Source organism: Sapajus apella, unplaced genomic scaffold, assembly GCF_009761245.1.
Source record: "Sapajus apella isolate SASKATOON/1434 unplaced genomic scaffold, GSC_monkey_1.0 scaffold6, whole genome shotgun sequence".
In the NCBI taxonomy this organism is placed as follows: Eukaryota; Metazoa; Chordata; class Mammalia; order Primates; family Cebidae; genus Sapajus; species Sapajus apella.
The window spans coordinates 24,656,651-24,683,640 of NW_022436946.1; the positions used below are offsets into that span (position 1 = coordinate 24,656,651).

General features: G+C 39.2%; 1 protein-coding gene across 14 annotated transcripts in view; it reads right to left on the bottom strand.

Moving 5' to 3' along the window:
• The window catches only part of TPD52L1 (TPD52 like 1), a 112,439-nt gene that overhangs the window by 25,079 nt on the left and 60,370 nt on the right, over positions 1-26,990 (bottom strand). For 12 of the 14 annotated variants that reach the window (XM_032274883.1, XM_032274876.1, XM_032274873.1 and 9 more), the window contains exons 2-3: positions 16,379-16,494; positions 7,366-7,514 (exon numbers count right to left, since the gene is read on the bottom strand). In XM_032274883.1, the coding sequence (XP_032130774.1) occupies positions 7,366-7,514; positions 16,379-16,494 (265 nt within the window). Of the gene's footprint in view, positions 1-7,365; positions 7,515-16,378; positions 16,495-16,757; positions 16,890-26,990 lie in introns of those variants that run through there. The other 2 variants (XM_032274877.1, XM_032274884.1) reach the window with 2 other exon arrangements.

The window sequence follows — 26,990 nt, forward strand, 5'->3', positions numbered from 1 at the left end:
ATATTTGAGAATGTTTTGAATTAAGAGTTGATTTTTTAAACACTTGTTTCTCTGTGTGTGACATTCTGAATTTAATGCATAATTTAAATATAGCTAGCTACAGAGAAGTATATATAAAAAATAGGTGGTAGCTATGTTGTGTTTTAAACACATTTCTATAGCAAAATGGGGCATAAGCATATACAGTAATCTGATTTTAGAATATTAATATTCACCAATATTAATAACATTAATATTATTTTCTAATATTAATAATTTTAATAAATAATGCCCACCATGAAAAATACAACTCTATTTCTATGTGAAATTTTAAAGTAAAATTCAGCTATATGGAGAGTTTAATGCAGTGTTAAAGATTTTAGGACTCCTTATTTCTGAGAATTACTTAATGTTAAATCTGAAGGGCATTGGAGCTGAATCCCTTCAGATTATAGATGATAAAACTGAGGCCCAATAGAGTTATGTGACTCGTCAGCGACACAGGTAAGGCTAGAGCCTAGTCCAGGGTGCCTGCCTTCCATTAAAATGTCTTGTTGTCTTGAAGATAATAGACATTTGAGGTGAGTTGGGTCAGCTTTCTATAGCGTCAGTGTTCAGGAAGAGAAATAATACTGTATTTCAGGAATGCTAAGATGCACATTTTTCCCACATTTTTACACCTCTTCTCTGGGCTAACCATCATATTCCTTTTATATATATAGAGAGAGAGTGAGAGAGAGAGAGAGAGAGAGAGAGAGGGAGAGAGAGCGAGAGAGAGAGGGAGAGAGACAGAGAGACAGAGACAGAGACAGACATGGGGTCTCCCTATGTTTTCCAAGCTGGCCTTGAATTCCTATACTCTGGCAATCCTTCTGCCTCAGCCTCCGGAGCAGCTGGGATTCTAGGCAAGCACCACTGAGCCCAGCTAACCATCACATTTCTTGAAAACAGTTAGTTGCTATTTTATGACTTGGAAATCAACAATTGAAAGAGATTTCCAAAGGGTAAACAGTGAGAAAGGGTTATATGTATGGAAATGATTTCCAGGAACAAAATAACCAGAGACCCCATGAGAAATAGGCCACTGGGCTCCAAGTACTTAAAAACACAAGGAGCACCACTCACACCATCGTCTAAGCCAAGCTTGTCCAACCCGTGGCCTGTGGGTCGCGTGTGGCCCAGGACAGCTTTGCATGCAGCCCAACACAAATTCATTATGAGATTCTTTTTATAATTTTTTCTTAATTTTTAAAATTACTATTACTTTTTTAGCTCATCAGCTATCCGTAGTGTTAGCATATTTTGTGTATGGCCTAAGACAATTCTTCTTCCAGTGTGGCCCAGAGAAACCCAGAGAGTGGACATGCCTGGTCTAAGCAAATGGTGCCTGCCTCAGGAGTTATATATTGCTTATGCTGCATCCTGATTGAATTTGATCTTAAAATTGCATGAGTAATATAGATCCCCATCCAGAAGCTGGGAGCCTGTATCTTAGAAAAAAAGCACTCCTATCAGCCCAAAGAATTTGGGGTGTGTGTGTGTGTGTGTGTGTGTATGTGTGTTTTGTAGAGAGTGTATCACTTGGTCACCCAGGCTGGAGTGCAGTGGGGTGAACACGGCTCGCTGCAGCCTCCATTTCCTGGGCTCAATCAATCCTCCTGCCTTAGTCCCCCAAGTAGCTGGGACTACAGGCATATCCATCATGCCTGGCTAATTTTTTGCATTTTTTAAATGGAAAAAAAAGTTTTGTTTTTTTTTAAATGCCAAAAAAGATGGGGTTTCACCACGCTGCCCAGGCTGATCTCAAACTCGTGAGCTCAAGCAATTCTCTCACCTCGGCCTCCCAAAGGGCTAGGATTATAGGTGCGAGTCACAGCACTCGATGCTATATTGCATTTTACTCCCTTTATTATGCCATGGAATTTGGCACATTCTTAACACTTAAAATTGTTTTTCAGTCCTATCATATAAATAACTATGTGCTATAATATTCAAACAATGAAAACAACTTAAATACTAATATTCTGATTGACTTGACAATCTTGTAATTTAAATGGAAATAGTATTTAGCATTTCAGATTGCTAGTTCTCTTACTTTAAGCTAAATATAGGTTCACCATTGCTGACTTACATAATTGATAAAGCACAAGAACAGTACGTTTTCCTTAAGTAAAAGCAGGAATGTGTAAGATATCTTCAAGTTGCTGTCAGTTGTGCATTAGGTGGCAGAAACGTTGAAAGTATATGCTTCAAGTCTGTGTTCTGTGCCTGTCCTCACTTCAGCTACAGGAGCAGAATCAGGAGTTTCCAATGTGAAACTCCTGCCTCAGGAGAACAACTGAAGCTTTCAGGTGGAAGAAGAGAAATCTGCCCTTGTGTGTTCTAAAGCCATTCTAGCAAACAATACCCCTGTAGGGACCTGTACTTCCCAATGAGCCTCAAACCTGGCTTAGGGCTGAACATTAGCTGCCATTACTTTCATAGTTAAACATTTGCCTTTCTTTGGCAGCAATGGCAATGGCAGCTAATGTTCATAGAGCATGTCACATGCATTAAGTCATTTAAGACTGTTCACTGAGAGATGTTTGGTTTTGAGTACATGTAAACTTCCTGTTTTTCAGTGAAAGTCAACAGGAAAGTGGGCTTTACTTTTCAGACTCAGTTTGGCTGGAATGGATAGTGTTTATTGGCAAGGACAGGGTTAGCTGTTTGGCCAGCACGCTAACTTAGGTGGATTTCCAGTAGTGTAAGGTAAGGGTCTCTGCAAGCCAAATAAAAGGCGTTCTGTTGACTTTTCATGCAAAGTCCGCTTGACTTGTTTTACTAATTTGAAAATCAGTGTTAATAATCAAAAGGACAAAGCATGTTGTCTTTTAAATTGTTTTCACTTAAAGCATTTTTTCTGCATAAAACTAGAATAAATAAAAAATTCATCTTTTTATAAGAAGATATTTTATAGCATGAATATGTTTCCTCTTATGAGATTTAAAAGCAAGTATTCCTTTAATGGTTGAATACACAGCATTTCACCAAAGATGCAAAAAATCATTTAGGATTATTTTATTCCAAAGGCTCCCTAAATATATTATCACAACATAAATTTACCGCTTGAGTCCAGAAAAAAAGAATCTATTTCCTGCCTTACGTAATAAGATGAAAGCTTGAAGGTAAAAAGAATGAACAACCATGTGAGAGATTGGGTATGTACATCTTTTAAAATTAGGTCTTTATTCTTCACTGGCACTTCTGAACTCAATAGTGCTACAACCAGGCTCCCTCATAAAAACAGATAATAAGAATTCCTTATCATAATGTCCTGGAAGTCCTAGAAGCACAAAATCGAGGAGTAAATAAATCATAAACTAAACTTCAACTTTTGAGCACCGTGCATTTTTAAAATGCTGAATGTAAGGCTTTTAGTCCTCTTTATATAGGATAAAGTTATTAAGCTTTTCAAAAATATGGAATAGTTTAAATTCCTTTCTAAAACCTCTGCCCTGTGTCGACTTACCATTTACACTGTGGCACAATTCAGAGGAGTTGATTAGCGGGGATATTTTATGGCTTAGCAAAGCATAATACTTGTTGAATAAATGAAGCCCACTGCTTTGAATAGTCCACCATAAAGTTGCACTTCCTGATTCTACTGCTGCCTACACAAGAGATTTGACTTCTCCTCCTTCTTCACCCCAAAGTCACCCACCTCTCCCATGTGTCCCTGAAGTCTAATGACAACATAAAAAGGCGGCAGAAAACCAAAAGCGGGGGAGGACTTTTTGAATGTTCTTAGATACAAATCCAGGCAAGTAAAAAACTATGACAAGAACAACAGCAACAAGAAACCATGGATACTGATGATCTCTTGACCTGCTCCTATATTCCTGGAATCTTTCTGTAAAGGAGATAATTTCAGTCTGCCGTGTAATTATTCCTACTTACCGAGGCCTATTTCAATTTGAATCCTACTGCAGACTGAAATATGCCAAGATCTTTCATTAACACGCCATAGATTTTCTTTTCATTATAAATCAAACTAAATAGGTCATGATTGCTTAATCAGTATGCAAAGTATTGCCTCTGGGAATCACACATATCCTCTGACAGCTACAATTTTTTTTTAGTGCTTTGAAATCTAATTCTACCCAACCTAACCCGATCAACAGCTCATCATTTCTTCACATCAAATTTTTCATCATATGAGGTGTAGATTTTGTTCTGGAATGGGTATCATGAACAACACTAAGAGCAGGGGTTTAATTAATTCATAGGGATACAGATTTTGTTATCGCTTCTCCATATAATTAAGGCCCTCTGCCTTCCCTCAGTAACTAAGAAGAGAGGGTTGGAGACAGACCCTTTCCCAAAATTTATGGTTGATAGACTTATGTCTACTCTTAAAGAGAGGGATTGGTTCTTCCCTACAAAGGAAAGTTCACTTCAGTCCGAAAGGTTAGTGAGTTCGTGACCATTTATATTTATTAAGTAATCTCCAAGGAAATCTCATCTAGTCATCCAGCGCTCGATGAATCCCAAATGTCCATTTCTGCCTTAAACTTTTCCACTGAGTTGTCCTCTCAGTCTATAAATTTGTTTATATCCTGGGCATTTCAGACATTATAGAGCCAAAACAAATTCTTGGGCTTCTCCTCCAGACTTGTTTCTGAATCTGTCTCACAGCAGCAAATAATCACTTGATGTCTACAGAGTGTCAGAGGCTGTCCTGCAGGCTTTACAAACGTTAACTTACGGAATGAATCTGCACTACCTATGGGATTGGTATTAAGATGATCTGCCTTCATGAATGCAGCAAGGCCTAGATTTCAACCCAAGCAACGGTGAGCCTAGTAAATACAATGCTAGTAAACAGTTCTGACGCTCACTCATGTCTACGTCTAGCCCAAGTCAAAGACCTAGATATCACACTGGGTCCTACTATTTCCTTCATCATCCACCTGGAAACCACTGCTGGTCTGTTCTCCAAATCCTTTCTATCCTCCTTGTCCAGGATTTGTCAAACAGACAAACAAACAACAACAATAAAACTCAAACTCTGTCTTCCTAACTAGACTCTAAACTCCATAACCCCAGGAAATAAATCTGGGCTACTCATCCAGCAAAATGCTTTACATTAAGTAGACCACCTGGCTATAAAACCAACTTGTGGCTGGGCGCCGTGGCTCATGCCTGTAATCCCAGCACTTGGGAGACCGAGGTAGGTGGATCAACTGAGGTCAGGAGATCAAAACCAGCCTGGTCAACATGGTGAAACCCCATCTCTACTAAAAAATACAAAAATTAGCTGGGCGTGGTGGTGGGCACTGGTAATCCCAGCTACTCGGGAGGCTGAGGCAGGAGAATTGCTTGAACTGGGGAGACAGGGGTTGCAGGGAGCAAACACGGTGCCACTGCACTCCAGCCTGGACCATAGAGTGAGACTCCATCTCAAAAAGAAAAAAAAAATTGTTTTTCAAACATGGAAATACACAAATTAGACATTATTCCCTGTGGGAAGAGGCTAGAAACCTTCCTTGAACTTGCCAGTCCTACTTCCAGTCCCAGGAGGAATATGAATCTCTCCCCTCCCTTCCCCAATCAGACCTTGCACAAACTTGACACTCCCTCTGCTAGACATTCCCACTTCCCTGCCAGGGACCGTTCTCCTTCAGCAACAGAATTGCCAGCATTGCCCTGCCTTTCATTTGATTAGTTTACTTATGCAATGTGATTAGGAAGGCCAAGCAGGAAGGTCTTCCTGGTTCTTATACCCCACAGGGAAGTTCAGACCAGTGTAATATGAAGCCCTCAGGCCTGGATTAAATACAGAGGTGACCAGACCCAGAGAATTAAAGATTGTTCAGCCTTCCACTGTCAGGGCCATTAGTTGGTATTGGCCACCAAAGTGGAAAGACAGTGGCCAAAACTACGAACAGATAAGCTTATTTAATTTAATGCCTAACATCCAGTTATCCTTTCAGGAGATTGTTCATATGGTGTTGCAATTTATCTTTTAAATTGCTGCACATCAATTTGTGGTTTCTTTTTTTTTTTGCATAATTGCCATCATTAGGTTGGGGAAGGTTGATTGGCTTGTGGAGATAAACTGACAAGCTCCCTGGCCCCATCCTGCCTGACTCTGGGCTGTGCTCTGAACCTAACTAGTTGAGTTCTTGGGGTGCACAGGCATATAACCGAATAGGACTGCTAGGCCATATTTAGGGGGAGAGAAACATTCTCATTCTTGTGGAAACTAAAAAAGTTGGGGAGATACGCTCATTTTAGACCCAACTCCTCATACCAAGGACATTTTCACATAAGAGCAAAAAGTCTTACACCTTAGTTCTTAGGAACCAGCAGGCAAAGTTGGCTGCTGGCAAAACTGAAATAATTGCTGTCAATAATTGCTGTACCTCTTCCTACTATCAGGTCTCTCTATATCTAGGAGAAAGACAGAAAAATTGACTCCTACTTAGGTATTAGGAAAGCAATATCTTTCCCTTCCAAAGTGTGATAGTAGAGAAGAAAATGCATAACCCAAAGACAATTTCTTGATGGTGAAATTTGGGATGAAAGTTAAGGCTAGGGATAAAGCCTCTGTGATTTCCTCACCAGCCCCTAACCCCCAACACACAAAAAGAAGAAAAGTCACATCACATATGTGAGGTACTCCCCTTTGGTACAAGACTCCCTGGCAGGTAAAATATTTTACAACATTAGAAAAGTACCATCATCATTAAATATTTCATGCAACTTAAGAATAATCTAATAAAAAAGGTGTGATTGTACATTAATCAAGATTATTCTGTACCTTGCCTAACACAAGACAAGATGATAATGGCAAAGCCAAAACCATTTCTATTGGTCTAAACCCAGCTCTAAATATTCCCTAGAATAGTGAGAATGAAAAGTTCAAAACAAAAGATCAGAAGTACAAGATTTTCTTTGTAAATCAGTTGCCAGCAAGTCAATATTGAAACTGCCAATCACTTTTGGAAGACATACATAATAAGTGTCAAGTGTGCTGAGGAGAAAACACCTTCCCATTCATAGTTTTTATAAGAAAAAGTAAAAAAAAAAAAAAAAGTATATGTATATTTAACAAATGTTTAAAAATATAAAGAGAAAAACATTTAAACAATACAACTTAGTAAAAGTAGTCTGAGTGAAAATAGAGTTTCGGTGAATGAAGTTTTATCTCATGAAGCTACCTTATAGTCTACTTCACATGCAACATACTTAATGATTATTCATATTTCTTTGCTTTGCCTCTAGAGAAAGTATTTTTTTCCTAGCGTCATGCACCAAATCAGCCTTGTATGAAAAACACAACACAACAGAGTGAGGAACCAGCAGGCTGAGTTAATAAAACACTGTTCGTATCATACTTACGCAGTGGTAGTCTGCATGTCATGCCAGCTTTTGCTGAAGTTCTGTTTTAATTCATTCATCAGGTTCATGCCGAGTTTTTGTTTTATCTCAACCAGATGCCTTTCTTTCGCTGACAAAACTTGTCGTAGTGTTGTAATTTCGTCTTCTAGCTACAAGGAGGAGGGGAAATGGTGGGGGAAAATGTCAGACCAGCAAAAAAGGATACTTACAGAAGCTCTGGGTGTTCCAAAGCAGCCTCTGACCCTCCTAGTTCTACAATCCCACGTGCGGCTTTGCCAAACAAATCCCATACAGGTGATAGTCTTAATGTCTCCAAGTAGAAACAGGATTTTTCATTTTAATCATTAGAGAAGTAATCAATGCTGCTTGTTAAAAAGAAGTCAGATTGTACAGAAAAACATAAACAAGAAAATAAAAGTCAGCAGTAACCTACTAGGAAATAGCTATTGCTTATTTTTTGTTCCTAAACTTCCAAATGTTATTTATATAAGTTGTATATAAACATAATTTTTAAACAAAAATTGGTTTTCTATTGTACTCTTATTTTATATAACTTCTTCACAAGTGTCACTAGTCAGTGTTTATTTTTATTTAGTTATTTATTTTAAAGAGACAATGTCTCACTATGTTGACCAGGCTGGTCTCGAACTCTTGGCCTCAAGGGATTCTCCTGTCTTGACCTCCCAAAGTGTTGGGATTACAGGTGTGAGCCACCACACCTGGCCTCAGTGTAGTTTTTTGCCAGCCACACACAGTTGCATTGGTGCAGGAATAGAATTGGCAAGCAATGGGGTTTTGCCAATCTAAAGCCTTAAGAAAGGGAGGAAAACAGGAGTAGAGGATGTATGTAAAGGAATGATTTGTGATAATTTTCTTTTTAACAGTTTTATTGTCCTATAATGGACATACAATAAGCTGCAGACATTTAAAGTGTATATATATAATTTGTAAGCTTTAATGTATGTATCTACCTGTGAAGCCATTATCACAATCAAGGTAGTGAACATATTCATCGCCTTTTAGTTGCTTTTTGTCATTCCTCCCTCCCTCTTCTATCCTCTCCCCCAATCCACCCTCACCAGACAGCCACTCACTTACTTTCTTTCCCTAGAGTTTAGTTTGCAGATATTTCCTAGAACTTTATATCAATTGAGTCATAGAGTATATACTCATTTTTGCTTGGCTTTGCAGCATAGTTATTTTACATTCATCTATGTTGCTGCATTACCAATTGTTCTTCCCGTTTTTTCACAGAGTAGTATTGCACTGAATGGATATACCGGGTGTGTTGTTTATTTACCTATTGAAGGACATTTAGGTTTGGCTAACGCAAATAAAGCTGCTATGAACATTCATGTATAAGGCTTCGTATGGGCATGTTTCCTCTTTTCCCTGTGCTACAGAAAAGCAGATCTCTTCAGCACTATAAAATTGCTCTTGCAAATGTAATTTCTAACAAAGGGGCTCTGTAAAGCACTCAGATTTTGAAAAGCGCTGTTTTATCCTGTGAAGATAAATCTGACTAAACCACAAAGTCTTTGATTTTAATTATTTGTTATACTCTATAACTTATTGCTCCAGTAACAGTGCTTACATTTACATTTTTGTTTTTTGAAAAGTATAAATGCTTGTTACTTTTTCTTGTTAATGCAGAAAAGATTCATTAGAACTACCTTAGGATTCCCTATGCATGGAGGTAATAAAAGTCTGTCACTTTAGTAGATTTCTTACTAAATTTTTTTTAAAAGGAGTAAATGTGGCTCATTTACATGTAAAGTATCACTCTACTTTGGACCACAAGGTGCATCACACCAACCCTGTCAGCCTGTCAGTCATCTTGCAAACACATTCCTTGGATCACCAGAGACATAGCTCCTAGGAAAGCAGCTCAAGAAAGGCATCTGCCTCTGCAAAAACAAAACATGCAAAACAAACAAAAAACAAAAACCCACCACAGTCTTTTACTAGCCCCAGTAGTGAACACACAGGAATGGTTCTGTGAAACTTTACATACACAAATAATGATGTAAGCAAAACAAGCAGAAATACTGAATCACAAGCATCTTAAATACCACAGTAAGAAGTAACAATATCTTGGGGTTTTTAATATCAGCAAAATGTCCTGGCAACTTAACATTATACATTTCTTTATGTTCATGGAACGTTTTTTATATGTACATGGAAATCTTTCTAAAATGAATTACACATTCTACAAACATAGTATAATCAATAGAACCTTCTCTTTCTTTGATGAGCAAGAGTCTTCAGTGTGCATACATACACTGATTACTGCAAAAGGAGTAGATTCAGGGACCTCCAAAGAGAAGAATGATTTTAGTCTCTCCATTAAATGAGAATACACTATTATTTTAAAATTAAACGCCTCCATTCTTTTGTTATCATGGGATATTTCTTTTTCATCTTTATCAATGTGTCCTCCTCCATTTAATCTGCTGCCCAATATTTCTCATGGTCGTATCTCTTGCTCTTTTGCCACAGAAAATCCTTGGGGTTCATGTCAGCCTTTTATTCTCCATTAAAAAGTCCTTCTCTGCTTTCTTTCATTTAGAGTGACTGAAATTACTGGGAGTCTGTTTTTTTGTTGTTGTTGTTTTGTTTGTTTTTTGGTATATTGAGTATTACTATATTTTCCGCTGTGCAAAAAATATAATGGGAAAAATTTTAACTTGCTGAAATAAATTACAGATGTACACAAGGAGAAAGAAGCTTGAACATCTTAATAGTCTCAACCTCACAGCCATAGAGTCCCATAAGTGTATTAAAAATCACAGGGGGCTGTGGATTATTCATTTGTTATCTGGAGGTAGGGAGTGAGTAAAGGATTCAAAGTTACTGTTAAATTTTTAATAAAATCTTGATCCCCAAAAAGTGATAGAGAGAAACATAAGGTGACCAACTTACCAAACATTATTGTAAAAAAAGAAATATAAAGTCCCATACTTAATAATTTAAAATTTCAGGCATACTTTAAAAGGTGTGTATGAGGAAGAGGCCTCTAATAATGAAGACATGGAGTCAGCTATTTAAATTGGGTGTATTCTCAGATTCCATAATAATATTCTAACCATTTCAATGCAATGTAAAGACTCACACTTCTCAAAACATTCAGAATATTTATCAGACATCTAAATATATGCCAAAAACTCTATTAAGCAAATACCCAAAGTTGGAAAAACAGGCAATCTTTAATTACATTAACTTGTAAGGTTCCAAAGGGTCAAGCACTTCTCATTGTACAGAGCCAAGAGTCCTACCACAACGAGGTGTTTAATTACAAATACCTTAAAGGCTGCTGCTGCTGAACTTCAGTCCTTTATTTGACCAAGATCATTTGGTCTAGTTATCTCAGAGGCTCTCAACTTCACTTTAAATAAGATAGCATATTTAAAATTCAGATTCCTAGGCATCTGCTGCCTTTTAAGGCCCTAAGGGTTCAATGCCTTAGATTTGTTGGAGGCAGACTACTTACGTTATTTAGCAAGCACCCTCAGATATTCTAATGCAAGAAGTATGGAAACTCTATATTGTGAGTACTTCTGTAAGCCACATCAAATTTGGAATGAGATGAAGTGGAAGTAAATCACATTAATGAATTAAAGTATTTAATATGTCTTTTTCTTTTAATTTAAAATAATTATTTCTTCATTACAAATTAATGGTCTAGTTCTTTGCTTTCCTGACTCCCTAGGAGAAAATATTTATGCCCAAGATTAGATATTTAAGCTTGATTATTTAAATATGAATTAACAGGAAAATAACAAGTATTGACAAAGATGTGGAGGAATTGGAACCTTTGTACATTACTGGTAGGAATGTAAAATAGTTCCTCTACTGTGGAAAACAGTTGGGCAGTTTCTCAGAAAGTTAATTCTGGACCCAGCAATTCCACTCTGAGGTGTATCAAACAAATACATAGACACACATGTTCATAGCAGCACTATTCACAATAGATTAAAGGTGACTACAACCCAAATGTCCATCAAGAGATGGATGGATAAATAATAGTAGATAAATAAAATTGAATATGATTCAGCCATAAAAACAATGAAGTACTAAATCATGCTCAAAACATCAGGCTGAGTGAAAGAACCCACACACAAAAGGTCACATACTGTATGATTCCATTTACATGAAATATCAGGAATAGGTAAGCCCATAGAGATAGAATGAAGCCTGATGGCTGCCAGAGCCTGGGAAGTGGGAAATGGAAGCAACTCCTTAATGAGTGCAAGTTTCCTTTCAGGATGGAGGAAATATTTTGGAACCAGGCGGATGTGGTGGTTACACAACACGACATTGTGAGTGTACTAAATGCCACTGCATGGGTCACTTGAAAATTGATACTTTTATGTTATATATATTTATCTCAAGAAAAATGCAAAAAAAAAGTGAACTAGTCTGAATCAGCTAATGAATTGCTTCAGTATGAAATTTCTAAAAAATTTTTTCTATTTTATCTGCTAGATTACATAAAGTTTCTAACTGCAACCCAGAAGAAAAAATACTTTCATAAACTAGGAATCATCAGTATGTTGCTGAGGAGTAACCACATCTGGTCTCATGTGCACATGGCTTCAGGTTTGCCTCTCTGGGCTACTCTTCCTGCCTTTGGCTAAGAGACCCAAGATTAAACTGCAGATACTGTCTGGGAGGGGCGTAATAATAAGATGTTATGGTTATGAACACATTAGCCATCCACTAGCTGGGTCTACAAAGAGTTAAGGTCTTGAGGAAGGAGCTGAGAGAGAGAGAGGCCCAGAGCCTAAGGCACTTCTTTGCAAGTGTAAGACACAGTTAGATTGAGGGCACTGGGTGTCTGGGACCCACACACACAAAAGGGAGAGGAAAGAGTCAAAGGAGAGATCGAAGGAGCATGAAAATAGGCTTTACCTACTTAATAATGCTGTCTGGTATTTTTCCTATTCCTATTAATGCCTATTTTTTCTTAAGTCATCTTATCTCAGGGACGTTGGCAGTATTCGGTTGTTATATAATCACAAATTTGCAGTACTAATGCCAAAACTTTATCCTTTTCGAAAGGCAAGACACATTATGAAAATGAAATACTAAACATAAAATGCAGCTTAGTGGAATTAAACTGGGAGTGGGATGATAGTGGCACAGAATTATTGGGCAAGTGTATTTAAAAAGAGAGAGGGAAAAAAACCCAGATGTGTAAAGACCTCAGAAAAGCTCTCTGGTAATAAGACTAATGAGAACAAATATCTAAAACAAAAGAGTACTTCTTTATTTATTGACAAGTTTTGTTTAAAACAAAAAGCGTATTCTACTTTTGGCATTTACAAATATAAATGTTCATTTAAAGTATAAAATAATTCAAGTTAATTATAAATATTAACTACACACCTCCTGTGAATGAGCCACTGCACCAGATCACAGGTAATATTGGCCTCGCACTTGACGAACTTTAAAAAAGACACATATTGCATGACCACAACAATAAGTTAAAGATCATATTATGTTAAAAGAGAGTTCTCTTTTTTTGTTGTTGTTGTTGTTTGGTTTGTTTTTTGAGATGGAGTCTTACTGTCTCCCAGGCTGGAGTGCAATGGCGCAATTTGGCTCACTGCAGCATCTGCCTCCTGAGTTCAAGCAATTCTCGTGCCTTTGCTTCCTGAGTAGCTGTGATTACAGGCACATGCCACCAGGCCTGACTAATTTTTGTACTTTTAGTAGAGACAGGGTTTTGCCATGTTGGCCAGGCTGGTCTCGAACTCCTGACCTCTGGCGATCCCCCCGCCCCCCACCTCAGCCTCCCAAAGTGCTGGAATTACAGGCGTGAGCCACCATGCCTGGTCAAGAGATTCTTCTTTCAAAACGCTGAATTTGTCCAAGATGTAAGCCTTTTGGACACTAATGGCTTATTTTACATCTACCAAAAGAAGTCTTCCTCTTGCCAGCACTCAGTAAGCACACAAAAATACGTTGGCTGTCTGGGAGAATGGAGTTATGAGATTGGTTGAAGTCTAAGGACAACCTCATGGGAATATTATCGACAAGGTAAGACAGAGGGGAGGGAAGAGAAGGAAAGCCGGGAGGAAGAAATCCAACATAGCCAGAAAGCAGTAGGAGGTGTCAATCTGAATAATAAAATGGATCAGAAGCCAGTTTAAGAGTTAATCCAAGTGAAAAGCTAACTATAGACATTTGGGAAATACAGACTTTAAAGGAATGGGGTAAGTGCTCTGAAACTGAAAAGTTAAGGTCTTATTTATATAGGCAGAATACAGCAAAGTGTAATAGGATTACAGCACATTCCATATATGGCTGGTTTATGAGTTACAGCAATTTGATTAGTTACAGCTTGTTTTCTTTCTCTTTTCCAATTTAGAAGTATATGTTTAACATGCCATCTTAGACAATCTAAGGTGTTTGTGTAAAAGAAGAAAGAAGTTAATCTCTAACAAAGAGGTCTTCTCTGGTGCCCTTCAGTCTCATAACATTTTAGAGAACAATGCAGGTGACCAAAAGGCTACTCTATAATCAGAGAAACAGGTTACAGCTGCCTGGGTTACAGCTGCTTGTTATGTGACTCAGGTCCCGTAATTACATTCCTTTAAGGCTCAAAATGATTTAAAGTTCCAACAGCTTTGATTTTGAATTATTTATTTCACAGAGGAGATGAGGAAAGTAGAGAGAGATAAGAAACAAAGAGGAGCCTGGACACCTGGCACACTCAAGAACTCTTCAACAAAGCAGCCAGGGGTCAGAAGTCCCCGTACACACAGATCTTGCTTTGAATCATGACCACAGTTGAGTGCCTGACTCCAAGGCCATCATCTAATAGGCTGTTCTCTGAGGTATCTTTGGTACCCAAGAAGCTAACAGACCCAGTAGGATCTTCCCTCAGACAGAGAGAAGAGTTGCTTGTGACCAGGGGCCCATAAAGAATCTCTGTGGAGATTTGGGACAGAGGAGCTGACTCTCTATAGAATGCTTCAGTTCTTCATAAGGCCAGCAGTGAGACTGCAGAGATGCCTTTCTGTGTGTCATTGTTAAAATTAAAACCAGCACTGAAGGTAAAATCTGAATGCATATGGGATATTAAAGAACTTGAGTTCCTGTGTCCACACATCTGCAAGCACACTTGTAAAAGGGCAAGGAAAGCAGTTTTAAAAACAGAATGAGCATAAAGCAGAGGTGGCCTGACATGGAGGAGGAAAAAGAGAAATGTGAAGAAGAAAATTCGCAAAGATCCGCCTCTGCTTTTCACTGGGCCTGGGGCAGACAGCTGTGCTCGTGTGCCTCTGGAAGTCATGATGCTACCTTTGGCAGCATGAGGTACTTCTTCATCTCTGAAGAACCCAAAAATAAGAGCCAGGAAGCATGGAGCCTAGTGCAAAACATGAATCCTGGTAACCTGAACACAGTAACAAAGAGTCTGGTGTTATTTCTCAAAGTCAGGCTCAAAATCCCTTAGTAATGAAATGTGCTGGAAGTATATTACTATGGCCAAATGAGACAGGAATTTCTGAAAACACTTCTAGCTTTTTATATTCATGGGGCATCCATTTAAAACCAATGCTTACTTTTTTCTTGGTTATAAAAGTAATATCATGCTCACCGTTGACATTTAGAAAATAGAGAACGTACAAAAATCAACATATATTAGCATATGTATATACCCCAGTAATCCTAACACCCAGAAAAATAAAAATCAAGGCGTTTTATAGCAATTGGTCTGTTATAGACGTTGTACCTGAACTTAAACTAGCATTATCACCGCAATGGAGTGAAGTTTTAGCTGAGACTCAGTTGGCTTACCCCAGTCTGCAGAGCATGACATTTGGACCCTGCGGTTGACATGAACTAGTCATGATCCAGAATTTCAGGCCATAAGAACATGTGGAGTCAGTTCATTCTCTGTTGATGCTAACTTTGGTCTGTGCACTGCAGTATGCGTAGCCATTCAGCGGCCACAGACAGACCCAGCTAAAGATGTGAGGCACTGTGCTTACTGAAACCAGAGAAATGTGCTGCTTTTTTATTTTGAAATGAAATTAATTTGGGAGTGTGTCTTGTAAGAGCACTTGAAAGTCTTTAACATTATTCTGAGCTGTCATAGACAAACATTCTCAGGAGGTTAGAACGGAGTTCAGAGTGGACAAAGCAGGAAGAGGGTAAGGTGGAGCTCAGAGCTCTGTTCTCAGCCTGTGGAGAGGCCAAAGCAGGAAGGCAACCTTGTTTCTGAGGGAACAGGATCTTCCTGGCCTACGAGCCAGGACACACAACGGGGGGGAATGCTGGCCTTGGCTCCTCTGGCTCTGCTGCTGCATCCTACTCAAGGAGCCCTTTCTACAACATTCTCCTCCTAGAAAGTAAAGGTTTCTCAGCAAAGTGTCTAAAGTGGGTATTGCAAACAAAAGCCTTAAACAAAGAATTGTATTCATAATGAGCCTAACATCCTCCTTCTCTCTAGGTCCAGATGCCCACAGCAGCTACACAAGATCTAATGAGGCCTCGATGAAGCAAAGCTTTCCTCTCTCTCCCCAGAGCTTTATTTTTCTGCCAAAAAGTATACAACTTATAAATTTGGTTGCTTCTATGATTGACTTTTTCATTAAAAAAATCATTTCAAAATAATTGTTGAGCTAAGTTGCTGACCTAAAACCAGAACCAAACTTCAAAAGGATCTTGCACCTATAACATGGTCTGGAATGAATTCCAACAGGTTTTTAAGTTGATTTATTATTCCCATAGTATTCTGATAGTTAAAAAGAATAAGAAGTGCAAAGTTAAAACTAGTTATTATTGTTGCTTAAGCAGCACAACGATTCGTTCTACAACTGTAACCAACAGGTAATAGACAACATTAGAAAAACGCTCTGAAAAAAGGCATCATCTTGCAATGTATTCATTTATAAATTTTATTAAATGAAAGACAACACAATTGCAATATGGGACTTGTATCAAACTAATAACTCTCAAGATCCAGAGATAGAAATTGCAACAATAAGATTACTAAACATACCTGCACTAACTCTGCCTTTAACTCTTCCTTTTCCTCCTCAGAGAGCATGCTAGAGTAGTCAGCACTGGCTACTGCGTCTTCATCTCTTCCTTGCAATGGTTCAGTCTCCAGCAAACCTTTAGGCAAAATTGATAAAACAGAATGCAATTTTTAAAGTGAATTTAAACCAACTTCTGCTTCCATAGTGTGGAGGACTAGATGCACTGACAGACCCTCCCACTGAAAAACAACTAAAAATTCCAGAAAAGACAAAAATCCTCCTAAATGTGTGATGAGCTCCAAGAAAGTAAAAAATACCAAAAAGCCAAAAAAATTAAGAGAAAATGGGAAGGCAGAGATGTAAACAGGACAAGCTTTCAGGGAGGTCTACATTCACCACTTTGGTGAATTCCAGCTCAGCTCTTCACTGTCTCATGGGGTGCAGGGGCAGAGGACAAAGCCCAAGGCCCACCCATGGAGACAAGTTTAATGTGAGACTCCTGTGTAAATTGGAGGCCCCACAGGGCTGCATCCTGAGAGTAAGGTGAACTAGAAATAAATAACTTAATTCTTCACACAGAGATCTGCAAGGCAAGTTGCCCATCTTGAAACTCAGCACTGAATAGACAGAAAAAAAATCCTCCCCTGAGAACTGATGACCCTGAGTGGGACTGTATGGGAAAGCAGCTTGCAACTTAATGCACACTCCCTGGGTGGTCCAAAACAACCTCAAGGTTAGAATTTAAAATATGAAGGCCTTTGTTTTCCACTGCAGGTGCGGCTAGAAGTAGCTGGGGCTGTGAGGAACCATTACTGATAAACTGACTCTGGCAGAGGATAATATGGGAAGAGCTGGGGTTCTCAATGCCATCATCGTGCCCCAGGATAACCCAGAAAGCTTCTAACTTGTTATGTGAGATAAATTACTAGTCGTTTAAAATATGAACAAGTTTCTTGATAGGGCCCCTCAACATCTGGCTGACTTAAATGCCTGCGTTCTCTGGGGAACCCAGGAAACAGGCCCACACTCCTAGGAAACTTCATCTATGATGTGATTCAAGTCAGAGCTGGCATTTACACCTCTGCAGGGAAAGGAAATGAGACAGCCAAGTACAAAGGGGTTCCTGGAGAAACTCCCACCGGCCTGCTCACTGGGAGAACAGGTTGAGCCACGGAAGTTCATGCCAGAAGTTTGTACCGTTTGCCGGGGGTGGGAGCCTGGCCTTCCTTGTTCTGGGGTGGTAACTGAGAATTCCATCTGTGAGATGGGGGCTTGTTAACAGGAACCTCTCTTGCTTTACTGAGTTTTTCTTTCCCTCTTTGCCCAATGAATTCCATTTTTCTCACTCTTCAAAGTGTCTGCAAGCCTAATCTTTCATGGTCGGGTGAAAAGAACCCCGTTTTTAGCTGAACTAAGGAGAATGTCCTACAACAGAAGGGTTTTTAATAAATTGTCCTGGAACAGTTATCCCTATAGAAAAAAACACATTGGACACCTTTAAACTATTCACATGGACAAAACCATAAACATTTTAGAAGACAATCTAGGAGTTTGTGTTTCTGAACCTCTGGGTGGGAAGAGACTTCTTAAACAAGACATGAGAAGGCAAACCATGAAAGAAAGGATGAATAAGATTAAGAATGTCTCTTTATCAAACACACTACGTGGAAAATGAAAAGACAAGCCACTGATTGGAAGATGATATTTCGCACATATATAACTAAAAAGATTTGTTCCCAACATATACAGACTTCTTACAGACCCACTTTAAAACCAGAAGTAATCCGATAGAAATATGGGCCAAAAGATCGGAACAGATGATTTATCGGCAGAAATCACAAATGTTAATAAACCTAAGAAAACATGCTTGACGTCACTGATGCTCAGGGAAATACAAATTAAATTATTTCAAGCTCAGTAGATTGCCAAAAAGTTACAAGTCTGACATTACTAATAACTCTCAAGATCCAGAGATAGAAATAGCATCAATATGTTGCTATTGCTGGCAAGAATATAAATAGTTAAAAATAATTTGAAAATGATTTAGTATTATCTACTTTTTCATTTAAAAAATCCATTTTTATCTATTAAAATTTTATCTATTAAAATTGAACATCCACATACCCTACAACCCAGCAATTCCACTATGTATAGACCTGAGACAATCTGCATGAGCATTAGCTACTATACATGCACATCAGAGGCCATTAATGAAAGCTTTCATAGTAGCAACAAACTGTAAGTTACCCAAAAGTTCATAAACAGGGCAATATATAATGATACTGTGGTATTTCCATGTTGAAGACTTGATAATAGCAAAATGAGTGGACGATGACAATACATATTACATGGATAAAACTTGGAAATAAGATATTGAGTGAAAAACACAAGTTGCAAAAGAGTAAGTATAATTTTACTTAAATGAAGTACAAAAGCATACAAAACTGAAATATTACTTAGGAATTAAGGGCTGGGTGTGGTGGATTAGGCCTATAATCCCAGCATTTTGGGAGGCCGAGGTGGGAGGATCGCAAGGTTAAGAGATCGAGACCATCCTGGCCAACATGGTGAAACCCTGTCTCTACTAAAAATACAAAAATTAGCTGGGCATGGTGGCGCCCACCTGTAGCCCCAGCTACAGATGCACTTGAATCATCTCCAAACCATTGGGAGGCTGGGTGGGGCAAGAGAATTGCTTGAACCCAGAGGCAGAAGTTGCAGTGAGCCGAGACAGTGCTGCTGCATTCCAGCCTGGCGACAGAATGAGACTCTGTCTCAAATAAAAAGAAAAGAGAGGCAATAATAAAAAATTCAGGACTGTGGTTTTCTCAAGGCAGGGAGAAATGGAGAAAGAAATGGCAGATCTTACTATAGGGCAGGGGTCCCCAAACCCTGGGCCACCGACCAGTAACATTCTGTTACCTGTTAGGGGCCAGGCCACACCACGGGAGGTGAGAGGTGTGTGAGCTGGCAAAGCTGCAACTGTATTTATGGCCACTCCCCATTGTTTGCGTTACCACCTGATCTCTGCCTCCCATCAGATCAGTGGTGGCATTAGATTCCCAGAGGAGTGAACCCTATTGGGGAGTGTGCCTGGGAGGGATCTAGGTTGCATGCTCCTTATGAGAATCTAATGCCTGATGATCTGTCACAGTCTTCCGTTTCCCCCAGATGAGACCATCTAGTTGCAGGAAAACAAGCTCAGGGCTCCCACTGATTCTACATTATGGTGAGTTGTGTAATTATTTCATTATTACAATGTAATAATAACAGAAATAAAGTGCACAATAGATGTAATGCACTTGAATCATCCCAAAACCATCACCATCCCCTGTGTCCATGGAAAAATTATCTTCCACAGAACCAGTTCCTGGTGCCCAAAAGGCTGGGGACTGCTGCCTTGGGACTGTTTCAGGGTCAATGGTCATACTCCATTTCTGGACACTGAATTTCTGTTCATGAGTATTTTCTCCACTTTACCTTTATATTGTAAATATTTTTTTGTGTACTTATGATTATTTACTAAACAAATGAAAATGGATTTTATCTGAAGTCAAAGAGAAAGGTAAATAATTATCCTACAAAATCAGAACATTTTAGATAAAGAGAATAAAAATATGGCTGCAGTGTGTATAGCTCTGAAGCTGGCCCTTCTCTTGAATCCCTGGTGTTCACATCCTTTTGTCTGGATCAATAGTGTGCCATTAGCTCCCTGACGTCACTGCCAACACGCTAACACACAGTAGTAAACGTGGCGTATTGCTGATTCACGTTCATCATCTCTTCGTTCCTTCTCTCTATGCCAGAAGCCAGTTTCAATGCTAAGTAATTTCCTTTTTCGTAAGTAATATCTGGCCATCATAGAAGATAGTAAGATAAAATTATCACTTTTTTTTGTACTTTTTTCTTTTTTATTTGTATAAATTTTTTTTTTAATTTTTAATTTTTGTGGGCACATCATACGTATATATATTTATGGGTTACATAAGATATTTTGATATATACATATAATATGAAATAATCACATCATGGAGAATGGGGTACCCATCCCCTCAAGCATCTATCCTTTGAGTGGCAAACAATCCAATTATACTCTTTAAGCTTTGTTTTGGGTTTTTTTTTTGAGATAGCGTCTCACTCTGTTCTCCAGGCTGGGGTGTAGAGGCAGGACCACGTCCCACTGCAGCCTTGACCTCCCAGACTCAAGCGATCCCCTCACCTCAGCCTCCCTAGTAGCCAAAACTCCAGGCATCCATCACTAAGCCCAGATAATTTTTCTTTTCTTTTTCTTTTTTATTGCATTTTAGGTTTTGGGGTACATGTGAAGAACATGCAAAATTGTTGCATAGGTACACACATGGCAGTGTGATTTGCTGCCTTCCTCCCCTTCACCTATATCTGGCATTTCTCCCCTTGCTATCTCTCCCCACCTCCCCACCCCCCGTCCCTCCCCCTTTTCCCCCAAACAGACGCCAGTGTGTAGTGCTCCCCTCCCTGTGTCCATGTGTTCTTATTGTTCAACACCCGCCTATGAGTGATAACATGCGGTGTTTGATTTTCTGCTCTTCTGTCAGTTTGCTGAGAATGATGGTTTCCAGGTTCATCCATGTCCCTACAAAGGACACGAACTCATCATTTTTGATGGCTGCATAATATTCCATGGTGTATGTGTACCACATTTTCCCTGTCCAGTCTATCATCAATGGGCATTTGGGTTGGTTCCACGTCTTTGCTATTGTAAACAGTGCTGCAATGAACATTCGTGTGCATGTGTCCTTATAGTAGAATGACTTATAAACCTTTGGATATATACCCAGTAATGGGATTGCTGGGTCAAATGGAATTTCTATTTCTAGGTCCTTAAGGAATCGCCACACTGTCTTCCACAATGGTTGAACTATTTTACACTCCCACCAACAGTGTAAAAGTGTTCCTATTTCTCCACATCCTCTCCAGCATCTGTTGTCTCCAGACTTTTTAATGATTGCCATTCTAACTGGTGTGAGATGGTATCTCAATGTAGTTTTGATTTGCATTTCTCTAATGACCAGTGATGATGAGCATTTTTTTCATATATTTGTTGGCCTCATGTATGTCTTCTTTTGTAAAGTGTCTGTTCATATCCTTTGCCCACTTTTGAATGGGCTTGTTTGTTTTTTTCTTGTAGATCTGTTTTAGTTCTTTGTAAATTCTGGATATCAGCCCTTTGTCAGATGGGTAGACTGCAAAAATTTTTTCCCATTCTGTTGGTTGCCGATTCACTCTAATGACTGTTTCTTTTGCTGTGCAGAAGCTGTGGAGTTTGATTAGGTCCCATTTGTCTATTTTGGCTTTTGTTGCCAATGCTTTTGGTGTTTTGGTCATGAAGTCCTTGCCTATGCCTATGTTCTGAATGGTTTTGCCTAGATTTTCTTCTAGGGTTTTTATGGTGTTAGGTCTTATGTTTAAGTCTTTAATCCATCTGGAGTTAATTTTAGTGTAAGGTGTCAGGAAGGGGTCCAGTTTCTGCTTTCTGCACATGGCTAGCCAGTTTTCCCAACACCATTTATTAAACAGGGAATCCTTTCCCCATTGCTTGTTTTTGTCTGGTTTGTCAAAGATCGGATGGTTGTAGATATGTTGTGTTGTCTCTGAGGCCTCTGTTCTGTTCCATTGGTCTATATCTCTGTTTTGGTACCAGTACCATGTTGTTTTATTACTGTAGCCTTGCAGTATGGTTTGACGTCTGGTAGTGTGATGCCTCCTGCTTTGTTCTTTTTGCTTAGAATTGACTTGGCTATGCGGGCTCTCTTTTGGTTCCATATGAAGTTTAAGGTGTTTTTTTCCAGTTCTGTGAAGAAGGTCATTGGTAGCTTGATGGGAATAGCATTGAATCTATAAATTACTTTGGGCAGTATGGCCATTTTCACGATATTGTTTCTTCCTAACCATGAACATGGAATGTTTCTCCATCTGTTTTTGTCCTCTTTTATTTTGTTGAGCAGTGGCTTGTAGTTCTCCTTGAAGAGGTCCTTTACGTTCCTTGTTAGTTGTATTCCTAGGTATTTTATTCTCTTTGTAGCAATTGTGAATGGCAGTTTGTTCTTGATGTGGCTCTCTTTAAGTCTGTTATTAGTGTATAGGAATGCTTGTGATTTTTGCACATCGATTTTGTATCCTGAAACTTTGCTGAAGTTGCTTATCAGTTTCAGGAGATTTTGGGCTGAGACGATGGGGTCTTCTAGATATACAATCATGTTGTCTGCAAATAGAGACAATTTGACTTCCTCCTTTCCTATTTGAATACCCTTTATTTCTTTTTCTTGCCGGATTTCTCTGGCTAGAACTTCCAGTACTATATTGAATAGGAGTGGTGAAAGTGGGCATCCTTGTCTAGTGCCAGATTTCAAAGCGAATGCTTCCAGTTTTTGCCCATTCAGTATGATATTGGCTGTTGCTTTGTCATAAATAGCTTTTATTATTTTGAGATACATTCCATCAGTACCTAGCTTATTGAGGGTTTTTAGCATAAAGGGCTGTTGAATTTTGTCAAAGGCCTTCTCTGCATCAATTGAGATGATCATGTGGTTTTTGTCTTTGGTTCTGTTTATGTGGTGAATTACGTTTATAGACTTGCGTATGTTGAACCAGCCTTGCATCCCTGGGATGAAGCCTACTTGATCATGGTGGATAAGCTGTTTGATGTGCTGTTGCAATCGGCTTGCCAGTATTTTATTGAAGATTTTTGCATCTATGTTCATCATGGATATTGGCCTGAAGTTTTCTATTCTTGTTGAGTCTCTGCCGGGTTTTGGTATCACGATGATGTTTGTCTCATAAAATGATTTGGGAAGGATTCACTCTTTTTGGATTATTTGGAATAGTTTCAGAAGGAATGGTACCAGCTCCTCTGTGTATGTCTGGTAGAATTTGACTGTGAACCCATCTGGACCTGGGCTTTTTTTGGGTGGTAGGCTCTTACTAGCTGCCTCAACTTTAGACCTTGTTATTGGTCTATTCATGGTTTCAACTTCTTCCTGGTTTAGGCTTGGGAGGAGGCAAGTGTCCAGGAATTTATCCATTTCTTCCAGGTTTACTAGTTTATGTGCATAGAGCTGTTTGTAATAATCTCTGATGATGGTTTGAATTTCTGTGGAATCTGTGGTGATATCCCCTTTATCGTTTTTTATTGCATCAATTTGGTTATTCTCTCTTTTCTTTTTTATGAATCTGGCTAGTGGTCTATTTTGTTGATCTTTTCGAAAAATCAGCTCCTGGATTTATTGAGTTTTTGAAGGGTTTTTTGTGTCTCTATCTCCTTCAGTTCTGCTCTGATCTTAGTTATTTCTTGTCTTATGCAAGGTTTTGAGTTTTTTTGATCTTGCTCCTCTAGCTCTTTCAATTTTGATGCTAGGGTTTCAATAAAATTATCAATTATTAATTAAAATCAATATTAATTATATTACCCAGATATTAGTATTTTGATCCTTCCTTTCCAGCATTTCTTCTGAGCATAGGTGTTTAATATTTTCTTATACATATGCATTGAATTTACTGTTGCAAACTTTATTTATTTAATAGGATATCATGAATATCTTTTCATGCCTAAAAACATATATGTACATTTACATATTTTCAATCGTTGTACATTATTTTGTTTTATGGATGATTGATAATTTACCCTGTCTGCTGGGAAGCTGCAGTGAACATCTCCTAGCTAAGTCATTAGGTTCCTCATGATGACTTCCTATACATTGGATTACTCAAAGGGCATGGACATTTTGAAACCTACTGACAAACTACCACCCAGAAAGTCTGTACCAGTTTTATGCTACATCAGCAACCTATGAAATATAGACTCAGGAGAATGTAAAGAACAGACTTTTGGTACAACAGTGTGACTTACAAGTCATTTAAAGTTTTAGTCAATGCTCTAGGATAACTATCTAAACCAGGAATCAGCAGCAATTCCAAGCACAGCTATGAGAGATAGACCCAGAAGGTAAGCTCCGCCCCCTCTGCACTGGGGGTCAGGAGACAGTCCTGCGGGGTACTGCAGCACACTGTGGATGGCCTCCCATAGCCTGGCCCAAGGACCTACAGATATTGTCCAAACTTAGCTGGAACCCAAATTCTCAATCTTCCCCTATCTCCACAGTGTGAGAAGACACGGTCCAGGGAACAAACAATAATTCAAGGTCCTTAGACTTTTCAAGACATCAAACATCTTTAGTACCTTCTATATTCTAGGAAGAAAAGAAAATTCAAAATCCTATTTAACTGGCAATACATGAATTGGGAAACTTCGCGTGAATCTAGGGAAAGGCAGACCCAGCACCCAGCCGGTAGCTTCCACTTTTGAGAGGGTGAGGCGCGTAAGCCTTATAAAGTGGGAAACTCTAACTGGCCTTCAGCTCTGATGGGCCAAACATCCCACTCCTCAGAAATATAATGAATCCTTCAAAGTCTCACTGCCAGAAACCACCCATTCAAGAAATCTGCCCAGAGACCAGGTTGCTAGTTGGTCTTGGTCTAGGTTCCCCTCAACCTTTCTCTACTTCGGCACATATTTCCCTGTTGTATCTTGTCCCAGTGAATGCTCTCTGAGTTATACACAGGGTGTCACATAAACACAGAAAAAATGAAAACAAGACCTGCTTTTTTCAGCAGAGTATGTTCAACTCACTGAGTTAGGAAAGCAGCAGTCAAATGAGGAGGTCAAAGGATAATTCCAGAATCAAGGAGTAGGTAAAAAGAGGAGTTCAATTAAAAAGATAATTAACCAGTGAAATGAAGTCAAAACCAGGAGTGAAAAAAAAATGGTAAAAGATATCAAGTGACAGATGACAATGCAAGAAGGGCAAGAAAATAAGTATAAAATTACCTGGTTACCATGGAAGCAGATATTAGAAAAATTTTAAATGTATTTTTCAATGAAAGCACTTACCCGTGGGCAAATGCTCAAGAGTTACAGTTTTTAGCAAGTACCAGTATATTATGAACCAATTTCATGGACGTGGTTCTCTTTTCCAAATATGCAAACTGTGGCCCCCTCTCTGGCATAGAAGAAAGAGCACTCTAATGGGAGTCAGGAGATCTGGAATTCTAGTTGTGGGTTTGCAATTAACTAACAGAGTACATCTGACCTCAATTATCTCATCTGTAAAATGGATACCTTGTAGGATTGTTGCTAAGGTTAGATGATGCTAAATAAGATGATATACATGAAAATGCTATAAAATTGTAAAATTTTCATACAAACTATAGCAGTATGAAACTGGGGAGTAATAATTTTTAAAAGTATTAATGTGCTATATTCTCTTTGCCTCTCCCAAAATCTAGTATTTTCCTAACTGGTCTAAGGCATCCACCTGCTAGTGGCAGGACAGAGAAGTTAAGGAAGCACAAATAAATGGTTAATATTTAGGATTCTGGCATTTGAAATTGTACTTACTAGCAAGAAATCAGCTTTGCAAAACTGGTGATTTTTGTTTTTGGAAGCAATGTTCCACCTATCATTATTTCTCTCTTGGCATAGCAAAAGCCAAGCCCAGGACATCCAGCCCAAGCCATTCCCCTTAGATACCCCTTAGATATCTAGGATTTACCAAGGAGGTATGTGCCTCTGGCTCTATCCCTGGTAGATAGTGGGAAGAGGAAAGGGAGAGAGAATGAGAAGGGAAAAGCCCTGATATGTGTATGTCCAATCTTTCTCTTTGGGCATTGGCCCAGAAAGTATGAAATGTGTCACATTTATAGAGGAATCTGCTGGAGATTCTGTTTGCTCCTTCAGGCCCACTCTCCACCCTCCTCCACCCTTCCCTGTGCCCAGGAGATGATCAGGAATCACATCAATGTGATTCCCTTACCCTTGGCCAATGGGGAGCCCCTGCAAGACACTGGAGGGCAGAAACCAGTGGTTAGCAAATTTCTAGTCCTGCCTGACTCCCTCCCTACCAGGCTGCATCTTACAGTTTCAGCTTTCAATTACCATAGGCCAAAGCTCCCATTAGGTAGCTCCCTTCTACAGCTCAGCCATTGCCTGGTTCCAAGAACTCTCCTCTGACCTAAGAACTCTATTGACTTCTTATTGCAGCTGTTCCAAGGTGCTTCAGCAACGCTGTTGATTGCTCTTAAGTCTTGTCATTTTTCTGATGGCCCATTCATGAAGCTTTCTGGAATCAGGCATCCCTTTTGGGCATTTCACCCATCTTCTGCTTTCTGGGTCCCGGACTGGTACAGAAGCCTGCCCCAATTTCCTTTCTGAACTCTAGGAAGGAATATTCTTCAGACTATCCCACACCAACCTGGTGCACAGCCACATGGCTGTAAACTTGGCAGGTCCAGGGGTATTGGGCAGAGAGGCCCCTGATGTTTAATTCTCCAACTGTCTCTTCTGCAGTCAGTTAACCATGGATAGGATTCAGAACTTCTCACAGCACTCAGGGAGAAATTCACCACCTTGGCAAGAGGTTGGTGTCCCTGCATCAGGGGCTGGGGTTACCAGAGGACAGATGGAGGAAGTAGAAAGAAACTCCCACCAATGATAGCCAAAGCAAAGCTGAATCAGCTCTGAGGGGCTACTGAACCCAAACTCAGCTGAGGGAGACAAGATCACGAGTAGTATCTGCAAACACTTCAGGACCAGAGGCC